The following is a 19,099-nucleotide window of genomic DNA, read 5'->3' as shown; positions in this document are numbered from 1 at the left end:
GAAATTTCCCAGGGAAGCCATCCTACTCCAAAGTGGCAGCTTCTAAACGAACTGAAATTTCCTCAATGGTGTCTCAGTAAATAATTAAGTCTGTATTATAAAAAGATTTCTTCTGAGGTCTGATGGAGTAGGTGACTACATCAGGAATAGCATGATAAGATTAGAAAGGAGTTAACGAGCTCAGTTCTCCCTGAAGGTCACTTTCAGACTCATAGGATTTGAGCACTTTGGAGTTGGGAGAAAACTACACAATCCAGAAAGTTAAAACCTCACTTTCCGGATTAAGAAGCTGCGGCCCAGAGGTTCTGTGGCGTGTCCCAATCCAAAGAGCTGCTCTTGGGCAGCGCTGGTTTCTGGGTTCCAAAGCCCTGATTCTAGGGCTATACATTAGATACAAGATTAAATTTGACACATTTTTTAAAAAATTCGTAGTCATCTGACGTAGACTGTGGCCATTTAGTCTCTAACGAAACATTAAGAAAGTGGCTGTTACCATGCTATCTTGGTGTTGTCAAAGCTTTTTCCTGAATTAGGGAAGAAGTTTTAGAGAAACGCTCGTCTTTGGTTGGAAGAGTCAGAAATGAGAGAGAATCTTGAGGAGGGCATCTGAATGGCTTGATAAGAGCATACTCTCCAAAAGTGGAGTCCACATTCAGAGATTGCTAAACATCTTTTTTTTTCCCTTTTGAAAATATGCAAATGGAAGCAGGGCTTGAAGGGGTGAGAGCTGGCCCATGGGTTGGAGGGAATGTGCAGCTAGTGGAGTGTTTGGAAAGGGCGGGCGGGCCCTGAGGGACAAGAGGTCAGGGCCCTCTCCAGCCGAATTCTGGTCAGTGCTGTCAGGACTGATGAGTCTCAGAATTATGAACAGGCCCCGAGGGAGTCAGCCATTCAGCTGGGAAAGGGATGCGAATGTTCCCGATTAAACACTTCTGGCTTCCAGGCTTTTTTTGGCTCTCACTAGCCTTAGCCAGCTCTCTATTTCCTTTAAATGTGTTCTCTGGAGAGTCCTTTAGATGCCATGTCCATGGGCTACTATTCCCCCACCAACTCCCTCTGCTGTACCCCCACTCCTTTTGTTCCATGCTTCTGGGCTCTGTTTTCCTCAGAAATAGTGACAACAGTTAAGAAAACCACGAGAGAAATGATGGGTTTATTTGACCCAGAGCTGATGTTCGTATTTGTGTAATTTTACATGTCTATATAAACTTTAAAAATAATTACACCTGGATGTCTTGTTCTCAGAATACGAATAGGTCTTTAAGGAAAACCTACTTGGGAAAAAAAAAAATACATTCCTTTTTAGTTCCTTAAAATTAACGAGATGATACTTAGCCTGAAATTGAACAGACTACACTCCAAGGAGAGTATATGCAGAACCTTCATGATAGTCTTCTATGCAGTAATAGTCGATGTTCTGTGGGCAATGTGAACAGTGGCCTTTTGCAGAGTACCTAATTTCATGGGAAAGTGAATTAAAGTATAAATAATGAGGGCAAGTTTTTTCCCACCCTAGTATATGAAAGAACTCTTCCTTAGCTAGGAACTTAAAAAGAAAGAAAGAAAATCAAGTAAGACAGAGGATCTGAGACCAAAATCTAGAGTTAGAAACTCCAGTTTCTAGGCTGGGCTTTCTCTGCCTTGGAATTGCTTCTGAGCTCCCATCTGAAATGTATGCTGCTTGGTTTTCTCTTATTCGAGGATAATGAGGCCACTACAGTGGTGTTAAAATACTATGTGAAAAAGTGTTTTGTGATCCAGAGATCAAACTTCCAATGCAGAAACCAGAAAGTTCAATCACTTCCATTAAAACAGTCATTTCAAGTGGCACTGGTATCAGTTGGGGCCCCAATATGTTCAATTCCGATCTACATACCATAGAAATTCAAAGGCTCTTAGGTTTCAGCATTGGGGGAAAGTGGGGCCTTACGAATCTGCTCTTTGGGAGGCTGTTTCTATTTCACGTCAGCTCCAACCTTAGGTTGCCCGTGAAGGGAAACGGTTGCCTAAAGGATCTTGGAGTCAGACCAGTTCAGGATAGCCCGAAGGTAGGGCCTTCTTGAAATAGTCATTATCAGCTCACCACATTAAAAGACCAACAGCCTGGACCTTTCTTGCTTCGTCCTATTCCAAATGTCAGAACTGAAGTGTATGTGCTTATGTTTATTGCATGGGGCTTGGCATATAGGGTATTTTTTTGGTTCCTGCTCACCTGGCACGTAGCCCAGATGCCATTACTCTTGGCTTCACGAGTGTGCACAAGTTGCTCATAAACCAAATCAAGATGTGAACAACAGCTGGATTCTTATTTTAAAGGAGTCACATGATTCCAGGGGGAAATCAGCTTTCTGGCTTTTGCCTCACATTGGATTTGGTCTGTGGTTTCCCTACATGGTGCCAGAAAGCTGCATGATTGTTAGGGGTTTGAGCCAGATGCTCGGATAGACAGGCGTCACATGCCCACGGTACAGAATGACCTCACTGAGCAGCTCATGTTTCCAGGATGTTGGGAAACAGACGAGCTGAGGAGCCTCGTCCTTGCAACCGAGAGGGTGTCAGTGGTTGATATGATTCAGCAGTAAATTCTAATCTGAATTTCAAAGCAACTGGCCAGCTGCTCAAGGGGACATCTGAATTGCTGATCATCTACTTGCCAAAGGTGGAGCAGTTTGATCCCTGAACTAATGCAATTAGAACAGATGCTAATTAGATCTTCTGTCTCAGAGAAAAGCATCAGGGATGAGTTGACATTCTCAAAGGCTCTAAGGCTCCCATTGCCCTTAGTGAATACAACAGGGGGATCTACAGGCCATGTCTCATGCCGCCACCTATGCTCCCAACTCAGCCTGTCTTTGCACCTGGTTGTCATTCCTGCTTTGTCTTGGCTTCTAATAAGTTCTGGCTTCTGGGTCTGGGGAACAGGATTGAGTCAAGGGCTTAACATTCCAGTCCCAGTTTGGCCATGGACAAAGCAGTCATCTATATAATTGGAAGATATTATTAATAGGTGTATCTGAGTAAAGCTTTTTTTTTCTTTTTCTGGGTCACTTAAGGACAGTTCCCATGGGCTCCTGAAAAAGTTTATTCTGCTGGAGGACTATTTGCACAGAACTTAATGAGATATTACCGCAGAGCCTAAGAGAAACTTAAGTTGTCATTCATAGGGTTGCCTCATTCTCTATAGATGTACTTCACTAAACAAATACAATACAGATGAACATCTGACTTACTGGGGATGGGGGGGAAACAGGTGGCAATGATTCACTTTACAAAGATTCACTAATTATGAACTCCCCTAGTGCATTTCAGCACTCATGTGTTGAATTAATCTGTGAGTTGGGTTTTTTTGTTTTTTTGTTTTTTAAGACCAGGATAATGCTCTTTAAATAGAGATGGGAACTTAGAATTCATAAACATTCAACCATTGTCATCATCACATTCTAGTTCCCCCTTCTCCTTTAACAAAAGAAAATTTAGGTGCTCGAATGAAGGGGCTGCTGAGATAAGAATTTGGCTGTTTCTAATTAGTTAGGCATCATAGTCTAACCATGCCTTATACTAACTTTCCAGTAAGAACCTTAGTAAGCTAGTGGCCCCATAATTCTCCAATGAGTATTTTTAGGACTGTCCATTTATAAGAGGTACTCTCTTAAAATTCAGAATTGTTATCTACTTAGGAATTGAGTCAACATTGCCTTGCCTTCTTCATTCATTTCTCCTCACGGTTATTTTTAATTCAGCCTGTCTGACATAGAAGATAGCTTAAGATGCAAAGTTGTAAAGGTATTTGTTTTCGGGTGGAAGTTTGAGGGTTGAGGAACAGTGTGTACGCAGTAGCCTCAGGCCACTCCTGAAAAATGTGAAAGCAGAGCAATCAAGGGCAAACTTTGGGCTGAAATTCCAGCTCTGGCAATTACTAGCCGTGTGGCCTTGGAAATGGCTTTGAGTCTGTTTTCTCCTGTGTAGAATGAGGATAATATGTAACATGTACATCAAGGAGTTGTAGCGAAGTCTGAAATAACATGTTAAAAACACTCAACACAATGCCTGGAACAGAAGGTGTATTCAGTAAATCGTGGCTATTGCTGTTGTTTATTGTCTGGGAAAACATTGTTCTTGAGGCCAGGTCATGCTCTTGCCAAACATCCCTTGCTATGGTTCTCCAACTCTTACTAGATTCCCTCTCCCTCTGGCTAAAAGTTGTAGCTGTTCCATTCTATGCCTATTGTCTAGTTAGCTTACCCAAGGTGAAACTAGGAGTGTATGTGTACAGGAAGGTAATTTATAACATGGACACTAATTTTAAATTTAATTTCAGGAATTGTTTTTAAAAAAGCCTTTGTGTTTAGACTGATTTACACTAGAAAAATTCCAGGCTGAGTCATAAGTTATTACTTATTGAATGTTTACTCTAAAACTAATTTCCTTAATATCACCCCAGATAATGTTTAATTTAGATAAAGTACACATCATTTTGGATGAGATGGTGTTAAATGGCTGCATTGTGGAAACGAATCGGGCAAGAATTCTTGCCCCTCTGCTAATTCTTGATAAGATGTCAGAAAGCTGAAAAGTGGCTCTGCCAAGCAACATCGACATAGCAAATGAGAACATGGTAATATACCTCTCAACATCTATAGCCCAAAAGAATCTGGAAGAGCAAACATTGCAAAATGGGGTATTCTCCCAGAGACATTTTGAATAGGTGTTTTTCACACCTAAATGGAAAACAAAACTGTATTTTAAAAAATGATATACAAAGAAAAATCTCTGAGAAAGAGACAAGTTTTATTTTTTAACCATAAGCATTTTTTCCCCCACTTGTTTAAATTTTCTTAAAATTTTTTGGGGCGGCTGGTTAGCTCAGTTGTTGAGTGTGGTGCTCTTAACAACAAAGTTGCTGGTTCGATCCCCACATGGGTCATTCTGAGCTGTGCCCTCCACAACTACTAGATTGAAACAATTGCTTGACTTGGAGCTGATGGGTCCCGGAAAAACACACTTAAAATAAACAAAAAAGTTAAAAAAAATTTTTTTGGTCTCTGCTTCCCTCTGCAAATGAAGTTCAGGAATAGCAGCATGAGCTGGGAAGAAAGTGTGGCAGCTCTTTATCAGCCAAAAGGTTAAAATTGACTTAAACATACATAGCACTCGGTCTTCGGAATGCTTTATTGTTCCTTAAAAAGTTAAAATTTTACTTACTGTATTATGTACCTAATGAAAACTGCAGAATTAAATTTTATTTGCTAGTTTGCAAAAGTGTGATATCCATTTTATGGGCACTTGGCAATTACAATGCCATCAGTAACTTTCCATAGAGAATGTTACTACCAAATAATAAATGGTTAAACATTAAAAGAGAGCTTTTACAACTATCCTTTAAGCCATATTATAAAGGGTTTGTCTTACTAGTAAACTTTGTAAATGAAATTTACTTTAGTTGAAAGGTTAAAAGTAGAAGGCAAAAGGTATTTGTGTTCACGGTGGTATGAAATGAATCCTCCATCTTTCCTCCCTAACTTACTCCTTCAACCCCTTCTCCTGGAATGTCTCAAAGCAAAGAAAACTGCTAAGTTGCTACAGAACAATGCTCTACCCAAACTCTTATATATGCTTTTGCTGCCCAGTCAACAGAACATACAGAACTGTCTTAAGTAAAAGCATATTTATGGGCATGTACAGATAGGAGGACATAGTCTTGATACATTAAGATCTTGTGCCATCCAACAGAATTCCAAGAGCTTTTTCATCTGTAATACTCTATCCTCCACATGGACATAAATGGACACTCTAGGCACTGAAAATGCATTCGGTACAATTTGATTTTTTTCCGTCTGTGTGTAGGAAGGGAGGATTTTGTTTTAAATTCTTTATCTGTTTCTAAAAATCTACTTACATATTTCAAAGTTTGCACCTGCAAAGACCCAGACAATAATGGAGTCATTCAGGAAGGCAGAGGAAACACTTCTGACCTACTAGACCAGTAGTGGTAGGTGTGTATAGATCCGCCTTTGCTTTAGTAGCCACGGTCTGGGGAAAGCCCAGTCTAGATCAAAGTGCTTTGGAGGTCTTTCTGAGACATATTTGTTGGGAAACACTGTCCTAGTTGGTAGGCACTTAATCAGTAGCATATTGAGGTAACTGCGGAAACTGGTACACCAGAAGTAACTAGGGAGTGAACAAAATTAATTTTTGGGTCACTCCAAAATAGCACTTGAATAACATCTTGGCACAGATTTTAGTACCCTGAGAGATTAACAATTAGAAAAAAAAGATACTAGGTAGACAACACAGGAAAAAATACTCAAGTACCTAGTATATGTGGAGACCCTAACACTTGACAGATGCAAAGTGAACTGTAATGTGACTGTTCTTACAGGGTGTGTCATCACCACTTCAGATTTATTGCTGAACTGTGACTGCCAGCTTGAAGTGATTCTCACACTCATGAAATTTATATCTCAGATTGGTCAGTTTTACCTTATTCTTGGGCTTTTCTTTCTGCAGGAAGACTCTGACATTTCAAAGAGTTATCTGACCTTGTAAGACTCATCAATTTTACCTGCTGTAGTAAGGATTCAGCAAACTTTTTCTGTAAAGGGCCAGGTAATAAGTATTTTAGGCTTTGTGGGCTATGTGGTCTCTGCTGTAACTACTCACTTGTGCCACTATAGTGCAAAAACAGCCATAGATAATACATAAATGAATAAGCATGGCTGTGTTCTAATAAAACTTTATTTATTTATGGACACTGAAATTTGAATTTCATAAAATTTTCACATCATAAAAATTTTTTGTTTCAACCATGTAAAAAATGTAAAACCATGCTTAGTTTGTGGGCCATACAAAAGCAAGCGGCAGGCCGTAGACTGCTAACCCCTGTGCTTGGCTAGTCTTGGAAGAAGCTGGTTATTGACAGACATTTTAGAGACTTAAATAATGGCAATACTACACATATACTGGATTTTAATTCTCATACTGGTATAAAGTTTTAATCATGCATCCACGACTTTATTGAGCAATCACCACCACTATTTTTTGGATTAAAGCATAGGTCATACATTTAAATATTGCTATTATGTTTTATTTTAAGTTTTATTCTCACAGAGAACTGTGAAGGTAACAATAGGTTATTTAAATGCTGCCTCTGATTACATAGTCACAACATTCTCATGCAGAGAATAAAAACAGTACTCAAATGATTGTAGTGGGAGACCTCTTCTAATGTAGAAAGGGAACGTACCTTTTAAACAGGTAAGTAATGGGCAATTCCAAAAAACTGGTTTTCACTCCTAAAAAAGCCATTTGGCTAAATCAAGCCTAGCAACACTTCTTTCACCTAAATGTACAGATACAATAAATCAGAGGAGTTTGGAAAATGGAAATAGAGCTCTTCATTCAAAACCAGAAAATAGCAGTATCCTGGTGATTTCTTTTTGCAATAACACATTCAAAAATCATTCTTAGATCTTAGATTTACACATCCCTGCAGATAAAATGGTAAGTAGCGGACCTGGAGTTTAAAAACTTGACATAAATAACTTGGCCATTTTTAGCTGGAGAATGCTTTAAGACAAAACACAACAGTTGGGTCACAATTCAGCATGTGAACACATATTTCTTCTAGTTTTCCAGTTTCAGTAAGTGTACCGACTATAGAAAAATACATTTCTTCATGTAGTAATTTCAAAAAATTAAATCTCAACAATTCAAAATGAAAAGTATCTGGTGAAGCTCTTACGTCTGGTGGTTGCAGTGAAATAGTCACATGACACAGTTTTGTACGCTGCAAACATTTTAATGATTATTGTTGAGCATACATTTTGGAAATTCTTTACTTCAAACTGCAACAAGTTAAATAAATGTTTATAATATACAAAGAAAATACAACCAAAAGTAAAACTTGCTTTAAGTGTGCCTTGCATTTTGACCAGTGTTTCTTTTCTTTTCCCCTTAATATTATCTTTATTTTTGAGCTGCACAAACACACTTAAGAATTTGATCTTTATAGTATGGCATTTAGGAAATAAAAATATACTCCCACCTCAAAGAAATAAAAGGTTGTGCATGATTATATGCCAAACAAAGAGAGAACACTAGAATACTCTGATAGTGCAGGCATCATTAAAAAGGGAAAAAAAAAAGAAAAAAAGAAAGAAAAAGCTTGAGATGCTCATTAACTCTCTAAGTTTTAAGGAAGCAGGATTTTTGACCAAGTAGCTTAAAAGCCAGCAAAACAGGGATCAATGATGGCAACTGTAGTGTATGAAGTATGAAACAATAAACTTTACACAAATACACTGTTAGAAATTTACCAGTGAACACTGAAGATCTGAGAAGCTGCTCTTTGGAACAGTCAGGTAGAACCACCTTATTCCAGTCGCATAAGCCCTTGTAGCAACATACAGTGTTCTGTGCTATATACTTGCTGGCTGGGTAGTTAAAGGATTTGTTTTGTCATTAGCAGCTAACGAAATTATTCCATATGTTCTTAAAGCCTTAATGGTGGAAAAAAAGGCAAGTGTCATCAGCATGGAGGATCAGACACTTTTCTGCACACAAACACAAGAGGCTTCACTGGTATTTTTAAGTCTCTGATGTCTTCCATTGCACTTCAAAGCTCAATTGAGATGAAAGCCTTTCTCCATTGTAGCAGCTAGCAGGCGCTCTCTCATGATTTCCTCTGAAGAATATTCTGGCAATTTTAGATAATGCACACATGTATTCACTGATGGATAGCTCGCATCAGTAGCATCAACCTACAGATGGAAGAGTGACAATAACAGAAGACCATGAACTTTATATATTTATTTCTTTCAATCCTTAAATAACTAAACTGGATTCTCCGTTAGCTAGAGTTTGTACCTTGCGTACAACTGTGAGCCTGGGATGCAGGTTAGCCAGTCCACCTGGGGGTAGAGTTGAACAACCAGTGGTAAACTGCAGGAATGCTTTCCTTTCATCTGAAGACATGCCACACAAAACCCTCACAAACCTCAGGAAACCAGGGCTAAAAGAAGAAAAATAGTTTTATTGATTTGTCAAGTGATATAAATGAAAAACACTATTACCACTTTGTAAGCCAGCAAGAACCTCCCCCTGCCAAATAAAACAATATCCATAAGTCAGAACAGCACTGTGTAGAGACTCTTGGGTAAGTATGAAATGAGCCAATACAAGCTACTTTAAAAATATGCTTCAAGGGGCGGCTGGAGGGCTCAGTTGGTTAGAGCGCAAGCTCTCAACAACAGGGTTGCAGGTTCAATTCCCACATGGGATGGTGGGCTGCGCCCCCTGCAACTAAGTTTGAAAATGGTGACTGGACTTGGAGCTGAGCTGCGCCCGCCACAGCAAGATTGAAGGACAATGACTTGGAGCTGATGGGCCCTGGAAAAACACACTGTTCCCCAATATTCCCCCCAAAAAGTTTTAAAAATATTTATATATATATATTCTTCAAGACTTTTTCTGTCCTCAGTAAGAACTAAACCACTGATGGAATATAAGGGTCAAATATTCAACAAAGCCAGGAAATCAGAAAAGCTCAAAATGCGTAATATATCCAAATATGACTAAATTACCAAAGGGAATCTGAAATAATTCATTTTTATTATACTGAAATAAACTGCAGATCAATTTCATTATTATAATGTTAAATGAAAAGATGACAGAACTTAAGGAATACATAACTGCATGATTTTGTTTAATAGTGCTCAAAAGCAAGCAAAATTAATCAATGGGAATAGTGTTTTAATGACTAGAAAAGAATAAGAAGACTTTGGGAGTTATTTCTTATTTTGGGTACCAGTTATACAGGTGTGTTCATTTTGTGAAAATTCTCCAAGCTGTACATGCAATTTATGCACGTCTCTGTTATACTTCAATAAAAAGGTTACTTTAAAAAAAATTGCTGTTATTAAAGTTTAAAATAATTCATAAATTTTTTTTACATTAATTTGGTAACTTTTTTTAAAAAGTACTTATAGGGCCTTGTAATTATACAAAATGTCAGTGGTATAAAAAAAAAAATAGTTGAGGCACTGTTCCAGAAAAACATCAGAGAGGCTTCCAGTCAAAATGGCAGAGCACATAAAATGCTGTAATGGCCTCATGATCACATCAAAATTATAACTAAACTACAGAACAATCATTGGGAATCACCTGAAATCTAGTTGAACAAAGTCCTATAAGTATATACAGAGGAAGTCACATCAAAACTGGTAGGAGGGGCAGAGACATGGAACACGCTGGTCACCCACGTGCGGAGGTTAAAAATCAGGATGGTATCTTGGAAGCAGAGCCCCCAAGGAGTGAGGAATCACAGCCCCACACCAGGCTCCCCAGCCCAGGGTTAAAGTGCCAGGAAGAGAAGTTCCCATAACTTCTGGCTGTGAAAACCAGCAGAGATTCTGTCAGGTGAGAGGGAGGGAGGGAGGCTGGAGTCCCAGGTGCTCCTCTTACAGGGCTTCATGCACAGACTTACTCACTGACGGACTCACTTGCTCTGAGCTCCAGAGCTAGAACAGCAGCTCTAAAGGTGCCAGGGACATACGGGGAGGAAATGAATTGTCTGGCTCTGGAGCGAGAGCTTCCTCCCAGACAGAAGTGCAGGCAGAAGCCATTGTTCCTGTGTTGAGCCCTCTCCCTCACCCCATGCAGACTTAGGCAGGCACCATATCTGAGTCTCCATAACCTGGATAACACTGTTCGCTCTGCCCCGGTGATTCCCTGAGACTCTACCCACTTCCAGTGGCTTCGCCATACAAACAGCCTGTGTTGGTTCATGCTGCAGAGTGTCCTAAAATCTCTCAAAGGTTCACAAACCCCAAACAAGCAGCATCTGGCCTCAGCATGCCACATACCTCTTGTTAAGCAGCCACAAGCCCAGCACTAGCAGCAGCCGGCCTCGGTTCACAGCTTAGCCTCTCCCAGTACCTCTAAGCCCAGCACAAGTGGCAACTATCTGCAGATCACTTTGCAATTCATACCAAGTGCCCCGGGCAGGGCACAGGCAGCAGCTAATCTTGGCCTGTACCAGAACCAACACACCCAGTGGCCAGCTTTAGAACACTCCAGAGCACCACCCAACCACCTCCACAAATGACACACCTAAGGGCAGACTACTAAAGTGAATCCTGCTCCACAGGGCCAGCCCCACCACAATGGCTCCTTCTTTGTAGTCAATGCCAATCAGCATGAGGATCAGTCCCTCCCACTGATATCCGAACACCAGCCAATGCTCAAGTACAACAGGAGGGCACAGAACCCACAAAGGACACCTGGCTCAGGTGACCAGGGAGACTGCACTAGTAGGCCCCACAGGACACCTACATAAGGCCATTCAGACTGGGTGACATAGCAGCCCTACCTAATACAAGGAAACAAACACAGAGGAGCAGCCAAAATTGGGAAACAAAGAAACACGACCCAAATGAAAGAACAAAGCTCTAGAAAAAGAACAAAAGGGAGACAAGCAAACTACCAGATGCAGAGTTCAAAACACTAGTTCTAAGGATGCTCAGTGAACTCAGTGAGAACTTTAGAGATAGCAAACATAAAAATGGAGGCAGAAACCAAAAAAAAGCCAGTCAAAAATGAAGAATACAACAATTGAAAAAGAATACATTAGAGGGAATCAACAGATTAGATGAAGCAGAGGATCGAATCAGCGATTTATAAGATCAGGTAGCATAAAACACCCAATCAGAACAGCAAAAAATAAAAATAGTTTAAGGGTCTCTGAGGTACCTACAGCCTTCTGAAAGGTGCCATTTGTGTAGGGAATATTGAGGGATGTATTAGTATGGGTGTCAATATATATATATATATATTTTTTTTTGCTCATATTATAGGTTCCCTAGATTTCTATATCACATGTCTGTAGGTCTGAGAGTCTGTTAGGTTCTGTGTGAATGGGTATGTGTTCTTAGTGTGGTAAGGATGATTTAGGTAAGAATTTGAAAGTGTGCATTTAGAATTGGAGGGCATCTATGCATTCTGGTGTGTGTGCATTTTAGAGCATTTAAGATCATTTAAAAGTATCTTTGTGTGTGTTTGTGGGGAGAAGGGGAATTCAGTGTGTTGGTATGCATTCATATGTTCGTATGTGTATCTGTGAATGGTACGTTTTGTTGGGTAGTATATGACTAGTATAACTTATCATCCATATGGGAGATGTTCAAGAATGAAATGTGTGTGTGTGTGCATGTGTTTGATAATTACATTTGGACAACAGGTGACTGACCCAGGCAATCCAGGATATACTGACAACTGTGTGTGTGTGGGGGGGGGGGGGGGGGGGTTGGGAGGGTGTATGTCTCTGAATGGACATTGTATTTAATTTTTTCTATGTTATCAGCGTCAGGAATTTATAAGAATAAAAGAGGAACAGAAATCAATAAATTATTTAGGTCTTTCTCAGATTGTAGACTTATAATAGAGGTATTAATAGAATTAACAGATAAGAGCAAAACAGCACCCCAAAATTGTTACAAAACAGAAATAAACTCATAGATACAGAGAATATTTTGATGGTTGCCAGATGGGAGGGCGTTTGAGAAGATGGGTGAAAAAAAGGGAAGAGATTAAGAAGTACAAATTGGGGGGCCGGCCCGGTGGCTCAGGCGGTTAGAGCTCCATGCTCCTAACTCCAAAGGCTGCCGGTTCGATTCCCACATGGGCCAGTGGGCTCTCAACCACAAGGTTGCCAGTTCAACATCTCGAGTCCCGCAAGGGATGGTGGGCTCTGCCCCCTGCAACTAAGGTTGAACATGGCACCTGGCACCTTGAGCTGAGCTGCCTCCCAGATGGCTCAGTTGGTTGGAGCGCGGGCTCTCAACCACAAGGTTGCCAGTTCAATTCCTCGATTCCCGCAAGGGATGGTGGGTAGCGTCCCCTGCAACTAAAATTGAACACGGCACCTTGAGCTGAGCTGCCGCTGAGCTCCCAGATGGCTCAGTTGGTTGGAGCGCATCCTCTCAACCACAAGGTTGCTGGTTTGACTCCGGCACGGGATGGTGGGCTGTACCCCCTGCAACTAGAAATGGCAACTAGACCTGGAGCTGAGCTGTGCCCTCCACAACTAAGACTGAAAGAACAACAACTTGAAGCTGAACAGAACCCTCCACAACTAAGATTGAAAGGACAACAACTTGACTTGGAGAAAAGGCCTGGAAGTACACACTGTTCCCCAATAAAAAGTCCTGTTCCCCTTCCCCAATAAAATCTTTAAAAAAAAAAAAAAAGAAGTACAAATTGGTAGTTACAAAATAGTCATGGGAAGTAAAGTACAGTATAAGGAATACTGTTGATATTAACTTAGTATGGTATCAGATGGGTACTAGATTTATCGGTATGATCACTTCGTAAGGTATATAAATGTCTAACTATGTTGTACACCTGAAACTCATGTAATATTCTGTCAACTGTAATTGAAAAATAAAAAATTATTTTAAAGAATCAATTTCCTGATACAGCAGGTATAGGGGTCAGGAGAGTGCTATTAAGGACATTATTGGAATATGGACACTATTAGTTAATAGCAAAGCATCATGAATTTGCTAGCTAATATGGATACATGGGAGAATGTCCATATTTTCATGAAGTGTACATTTAAGTATTACAGAGTAAAGGGCCGTACATGGAATATATTCTCAAATTGTTCAGAAAAAAAAGAGTGTTCCAGTGTGTCTATACATACACACACATTTAGTACATGTAGGTATACGTGTGTGTATAAATAAAGATAGATAATATAAAGAAACACAGCAAAATGTTAAATACTGGTAAGTCTGGGTAAAAGAATTATGGGGACATCTATACTATTCGTCAACTTTATTTGAAATTTTTTGAAAATAAAGATTACTATAAAAGCAATAAAGCCTAAGGGTTTATCCAACTTTTAAAATAATGAACAATTAAAACAGTGGGAAACGGAATCTTAACATTAACCAAGACTCAGCTGTCTTTCTGTGTAAACTCAGTCTTATGAATGAATATGCATCTTAACTGCTTACTGAATGTAATTCAATGAATCAAAGTTCTTTAGAAATTATTTGCCATTTGATTTGGGGACAGAAACAATTTTGTTGATCTTAGAAAATATTCAACACATACCTGTCACGTGTATAACCCAACTTAGGTTCAGTATAATTGATAATATCCTCTGCTGCCCAGGATGGCGACTGGTTTCCACAAAGAATCATTTGGACTTCTTCATAGCTGAAGGAACTTAATTTCTCCATTGGAAAAACTTTATTAAACCCATCTACATTATACACACAGCAAAAAAAAAACACAACTCAGTTTCTAAGTTATAATTTCAAAATACCAAATTTCAAATCAAAAATATTAATAAAAATACAAATAATCAATTGCTATTTTAATATTTTTAAATAGCTTGAAGTAAAAACTGTGCTATGGTTTTAAGCACAGAAATCTCTACTTAATCACAAATGTGAACAGAGAGAATACTCAGTCACTCTGGTCAAAAACCAAATTCAATACTTTCCCAACCAGCACTTGGCATCCTAGAAGCCAGCCAGAGCTATGTTCCCACTTTCAAAACTAGTAAGTGATAAACAGTCTGAAATATTTTCCCTCAATTTTCATCAGAATTTACGTTCTAACATGGTTTGATTCATCCTGATCATGTAACGTGGAAAGAATGCAACCTTATGACCACTTAAAAATGAAATGGAGGTCAAAAGTCGGTCCCCATTACTCAGGGGAAGCAAGCTGAGGGTATGCTACAGCTTGTGAATGTTCCAACCTGTGCAAGACTGTTATCTGGGAGACAAAAAGCTAGAGGGCAAATCTAGAGATTACCAGCAATTCTTGACCACAGCAGTGCCTTAATTTCAACTCTCTCAAAGTAAAAGGAGAGGGAGTAAGCTCAAGAGCCTTGAAAATTACCTCTAAAGGCTTCCATCTGTTTCTGAATACCCGTATGCATACAAAAGTCAAACATCAAATCCACATATTCTTCTGCATTATCCATTGTTATCATCTGCAAAGGAAAATTTGCCAACATCATTGATAATACCTAGAAATACTTCAGGAGCGCCTATTACAATTGGCTTCAGTAAGAGGATGATTATGAACTTAAAACTATGTCAAAAGCAAAATTTTTACCTCATCTTCACCACTTGGCTTGAGATCCACAGCTGTAAAACCATATATTCTTGAGGATGGGCAAAATTGGAAATTTAAACTGGGAGAACGAAAAAAGGAACAGATTAACATTCAGCTACCACCGGTATTTAATTTATATAACATTGCTGCCAAAAGCATGAACCTCCCCTTCCAACAACAGATTCAGTGTACCAAGAAGAAACTAGTGCTTCGCTAGTTATTCATGCTGTGCCACCACCCCGCCACCCATCAAACCTTGAATATGAGGGAGGAGAAGAAGCAAGCCTTGTAGTTAACCCCAAATCACAGTAAAACAAACCAAGACTATAATTACATGTGTACAAACCAATATAATTTTATCAAACGATCTGCAACATCTTAGTTAGTCAATGCAGCCACTGGGGATAGGCTTACACAGAAAGCAAACTATTTTGAGCTTTGCCAACTTAGGCTATATATATTAATTAGCTAATAAATTTGTCAAAATATTTTTGGCTTTGGACTCTTTTACACAAGATATATACACGTATCACATTTAATAAATCAGATAATCTTTCAGGTTTGTTGAGTAATAAACTATTTTTTGATACTCTGAGTTATCTTTATAATATTAACAAAGGTTCAAATCAACAATATTTCTTATAGCATATTATCGTTCTTAACAGACTGTTGACTCATATATTGCAAATTAGTGGGGACAAAGAAACAAAAGCTTTGGAACTTATTAATTCATTAGGTTGAAGAATATTTATATACAGCTTACCCTAAATCCTCTATGCTCAGTGGAGGCCCAGAACCTGACGGATTCTTCAGCACTAGTTCCTGTAATTTGGTGTTCTTCTCATCTTCAGAAAGACCTTTGTTGCTTAAAATCTGGCGTCTCTTGATGGCAAGGTCTTTAATTTCTTTTAAAAATCTGGCTCTGTGTGGATTTATTAGTTCAAAGTCTTCCCAAGTTAAAATTCCATTAAACCAAGCTGGGGGTTTTGGTTTGGGGGGATCTAGAATAAACTCTGATTTTGAATCCTCTTCAAAGCTTCCTACTGAGAGTGAATCGTGACCTTCTTCTGTAGAAGCTTCAGACTGACTTTCAGTACAGTGTAAGTCTCTGTCACCTCGTGACTCATAAATCAGTTTACTCATATTGCTTTTAATGTCACCCATACACATAAGTTTAAAAAAAGGTTTAGAAATAGGTAAGTCCACAAGTCTATTGTCTTGAATGCATTTGGCCAAGAAAATTCCAAGAAAATGAAAGAGTTTTGTGATCCTTTCAAGCTCATCACTATCTTGTGGAAAGGGTGCCGTGAACAGTCCACATGATCTCTGCACGTAATATCCAGGAGGTTTCAATCCACCTCCAAGATCGACCTAATTTTTCAGAAAGAGAAATGCAAATAAAATTAAACAAAGATCCATAAACATTAAACACTATCATCAATTTAACTATCGAAATGTATTTATATACACATTTTATTAAATTATTTTTGTGAATAAATATTATCCTTTAAAAATATTTTAATAATATCAAGATTATTCAATAATTAACTAAGAGTCAGAAAACCTGGCTGAAGTTCTGAAAACATAACCTACTTTTAACACTTTCTAAAAGCAAAATCGCAAATCAAACCATAAAATGGCAAATAAATCTTACATGACGAGACTCATCATCTGGAAAGTTATCATCACAAAGCCAAGCTCCCAAGTCAGTTCTCTGGAATTCTGCTGCCACCAAAGCATAAAACTCTAATGTGGGTCCCAAGCCAGTTCCTTCTTCTCCTAAAAATTCAACCTAAAATGTGAACAAAATTTGTAGGGAGAGGTGAGCTTAAATGATCCCATTCTTGCCAAAATTAGTCATATCCAATCTAATTATGCCTTTTTTATAGCAGCAGTATAATATTATAAGCAACATGGAAATTTTTTTCTGTTTCTATACGGTATTACATGTTTAAACACTGTGGTGAGCAATGTTCATACCTTAATTCTCCCAACAACTACAAAACCGATTTCAGTAGTCTCTCATTTTTCCATGGGGAATACGTGCGTTCCAAGGTCCCCAGTGGATGCCTGAAACTGTTGAAGTACCGAGCCCTATATATATTGTTTTTTCCTATATGAGTATACATAACTATGATAAATTTTAATTTATAGATTAGGCACAGTAAGAGATTAAGAACAATAACTAATAATAAAATATAACAATATATGTAATAAAAGTTCTGTGAATGTGCTCTCAAGATATCAGATAACTGAGACACTACTAAGTGAGTAAAGGGCAGGTAGCATATACAGCATGGATATACACAGATATCCACAGATACCAAAGGGATGATTCACAGATGGCACAATAGTGTGTCTCGCTCAGAATGGGGACAATTTAAAACATAAGAATTCTTTAGTTCTAAAATTTTTCATGTAATATTTTCAGACCACTGTTGACCGAGGGTAACTGAAACCACAGAAAGTGAAACCTCGGATAAGGGCAGACTGCTGTATCATCTCCTTTTTACACCAAAGGAAACTAAAATTCAGATAAAGAAGTTGTCGTTTGCTTGAGGAAATGATGGTATGTAACACCAAAACCTAAACTCTTCCCCTTATTTCTGACTTTAAGCAAATCACTTTAACGGTTTTTACCTATATTCCACCTGTTTCAAAAATGATTTGAGGCAGCTTATAAAAATATATACTGCATAGTAAAAAACAAATAAATAAAAAATTGAGCATTATCTCGATTAGAGGGGTAGGAAAAATAAGATGAAGGCAAAGAAAATCTAAAGTGAAAGACATAAGCCTTATATATTTCCTGAAAATATGTCTGTTGTGATCCAAAAGATAAACCAAAAGGCTGGTTCAGAACTGTTGACAGAAGAGGTATTTCTTCCACTGTTTCTTGTACAAGGAATAATATGTATATAGCATATAATCAACAATGCCCACAACAACATCTCTGGAATAAATATATTGAATTTCATATTGCCATTTGTTATAACATCTCTCAATACAGACCAGTGATCTAATACCAAGCACAATTTAAGTGAAACAATATAAACAGTGTGCTCTAAAAATGGAGATACCTAATAGCATAGCTTAATATATAGGCAACATTTAGAGCATCAAAAAGAATCCTTTGTGAAGACTATTATTTGGTCTAGGCTTTGTTAAGAAATGGAATAGTATTGTCCTTTCTTTCAATAGACCAAGCACTTTCCATCTCAAGAGTAAAGATATTCTTTGCTGCTCATTAAATTACAAGATCCTGAACCCTGAGGTGAGCTGACAACCTCTTATGAAAGATGCTCTGCCAGAGGAGGCCTGTGCATGGTGGGCAAAGAAATCCCTATTCCCTTCTAATTAATGCAGTTTTTATGCAGGGAACATACAGATCGGTTGGTTCTCTCTTATGCCTGGCACACACACAAATTTTATATGAGGTACCTCAAGAACTGATTTCCGATCTGCATGTATCTGCATGACATTCTCAGCCCATTCCATCAGTGATTCACCACGTGGAACTTTTACTCTTTCATGCTTGAGACGACCAACTCGAAACTCTCCCGGGTCATCTCGCCTTACACTACTTGTGGTCCTTGTTCTCTCCACAGTGGCTTCACGTCGGTTTTGTAACCACACTATTGCTCTGAAATAAAAAAAATATCTATGTAACTGTAGCATACAGCAACAGGTGAATGTACTACCAAACCACTATATAAAAACACAGACATTTCAGAACTATCAGAGAAACTAAAAAATGGTTAAACTATCTTTATTACTGTGATACAAACTGAAAGCCATCATTAAAATAGTATTATGATTTTAAAATATTTTCTTTTTTAGCAATTCAGTGTTAACCCATCTAGGGTGAAAGAAAGAATCTTGAACTTGAAATAAGATGAAAGATCTACTCTTGTGTGTTACAATTTTTTTTGTTGTTTTGGTAACCTCAGGCAATAGCTAAGTACTT

The 19,099-nt window shown here is 38.5% G+C and overlaps 2 protein-coding genes across 8 annotated transcripts in view; one reads left to right on the top strand and one right to left on the bottom strand.

Annotated features, from left to right (window-relative positions):
* Positions 1–4,709, top strand: part of AP4S1 (adaptor related protein complex 4 subunit sigma 1) — a 35,260-nt gene extending 30,551 nt beyond the window's left edge. Inside the window, exon 6 of the mRNA XM_019754517.3 lies at positions 4,442–4,709. Coding sequence (XP_019610076.1) covers positions 4,442–4,570 — 129 coding nt within the window. The 3' untranslated portion in view covers positions 4,571–4,709. The remainder of the gene's footprint in view (positions 1–4,441) is intronic.
* Positions 4,710–6,984: 2,275 nt separating this feature from the next.
* Positions 6,985–19,099, bottom strand: part of HECTD1 (HECT domain E3 ubiquitin protein ligase 1) — an 87,798-nt gene continuing 75,683 nt past the window's right edge. For all 7 annotated transcript variants that reach the window (XM_088796904.1, XM_088796907.1, XM_088796909.1 and 4 more), the window contains exons 36-43: positions 18,574–18,775; positions 16,787–16,924; positions 15,896–16,503; positions 15,133–15,211; positions 14,914–15,007; positions 14,116–14,266; positions 8,866–9,010; positions 6,985–8,759 (exon numbers count right to left, since the gene is read on the bottom strand). In XM_088796904.1, coding sequence (XP_088653030.1) covers positions 8,622–8,759; positions 8,866–9,010; positions 14,116–14,266; positions 14,914–15,007; positions 15,133–15,211; positions 15,896–16,503; positions 16,787–16,924; positions 18,574–18,775 — 1,555 coding nt within the window. In that variant the 3' untranslated portion in view covers positions 6,985–8,621. The remainder of the gene's footprint in view (positions 8,760–8,865; positions 9,011–14,115; positions 14,267–14,913; positions 15,008–15,132; positions 15,212–15,895; positions 16,504–16,786; positions 16,925–18,573; positions 18,776–19,099) is intronic.

This window comes from Rhinolophus sinicus, chromosome 3 (genome assembly GCF_057876585.1).
Source record: "Rhinolophus sinicus isolate RSI-liver-muscle chromosome 3, RSI-T2T, whole genome shotgun sequence".
In the NCBI taxonomy this organism is placed as follows: Eukaryota; Metazoa; Chordata; class Mammalia; order Chiroptera; family Rhinolophidae; genus Rhinolophus; species Rhinolophus sinicus.
The sequence above is the reverse complement of the archived record's forward strand: the minus strand, read 5'-3'. Positions and strand labels throughout refer to the sequence as shown.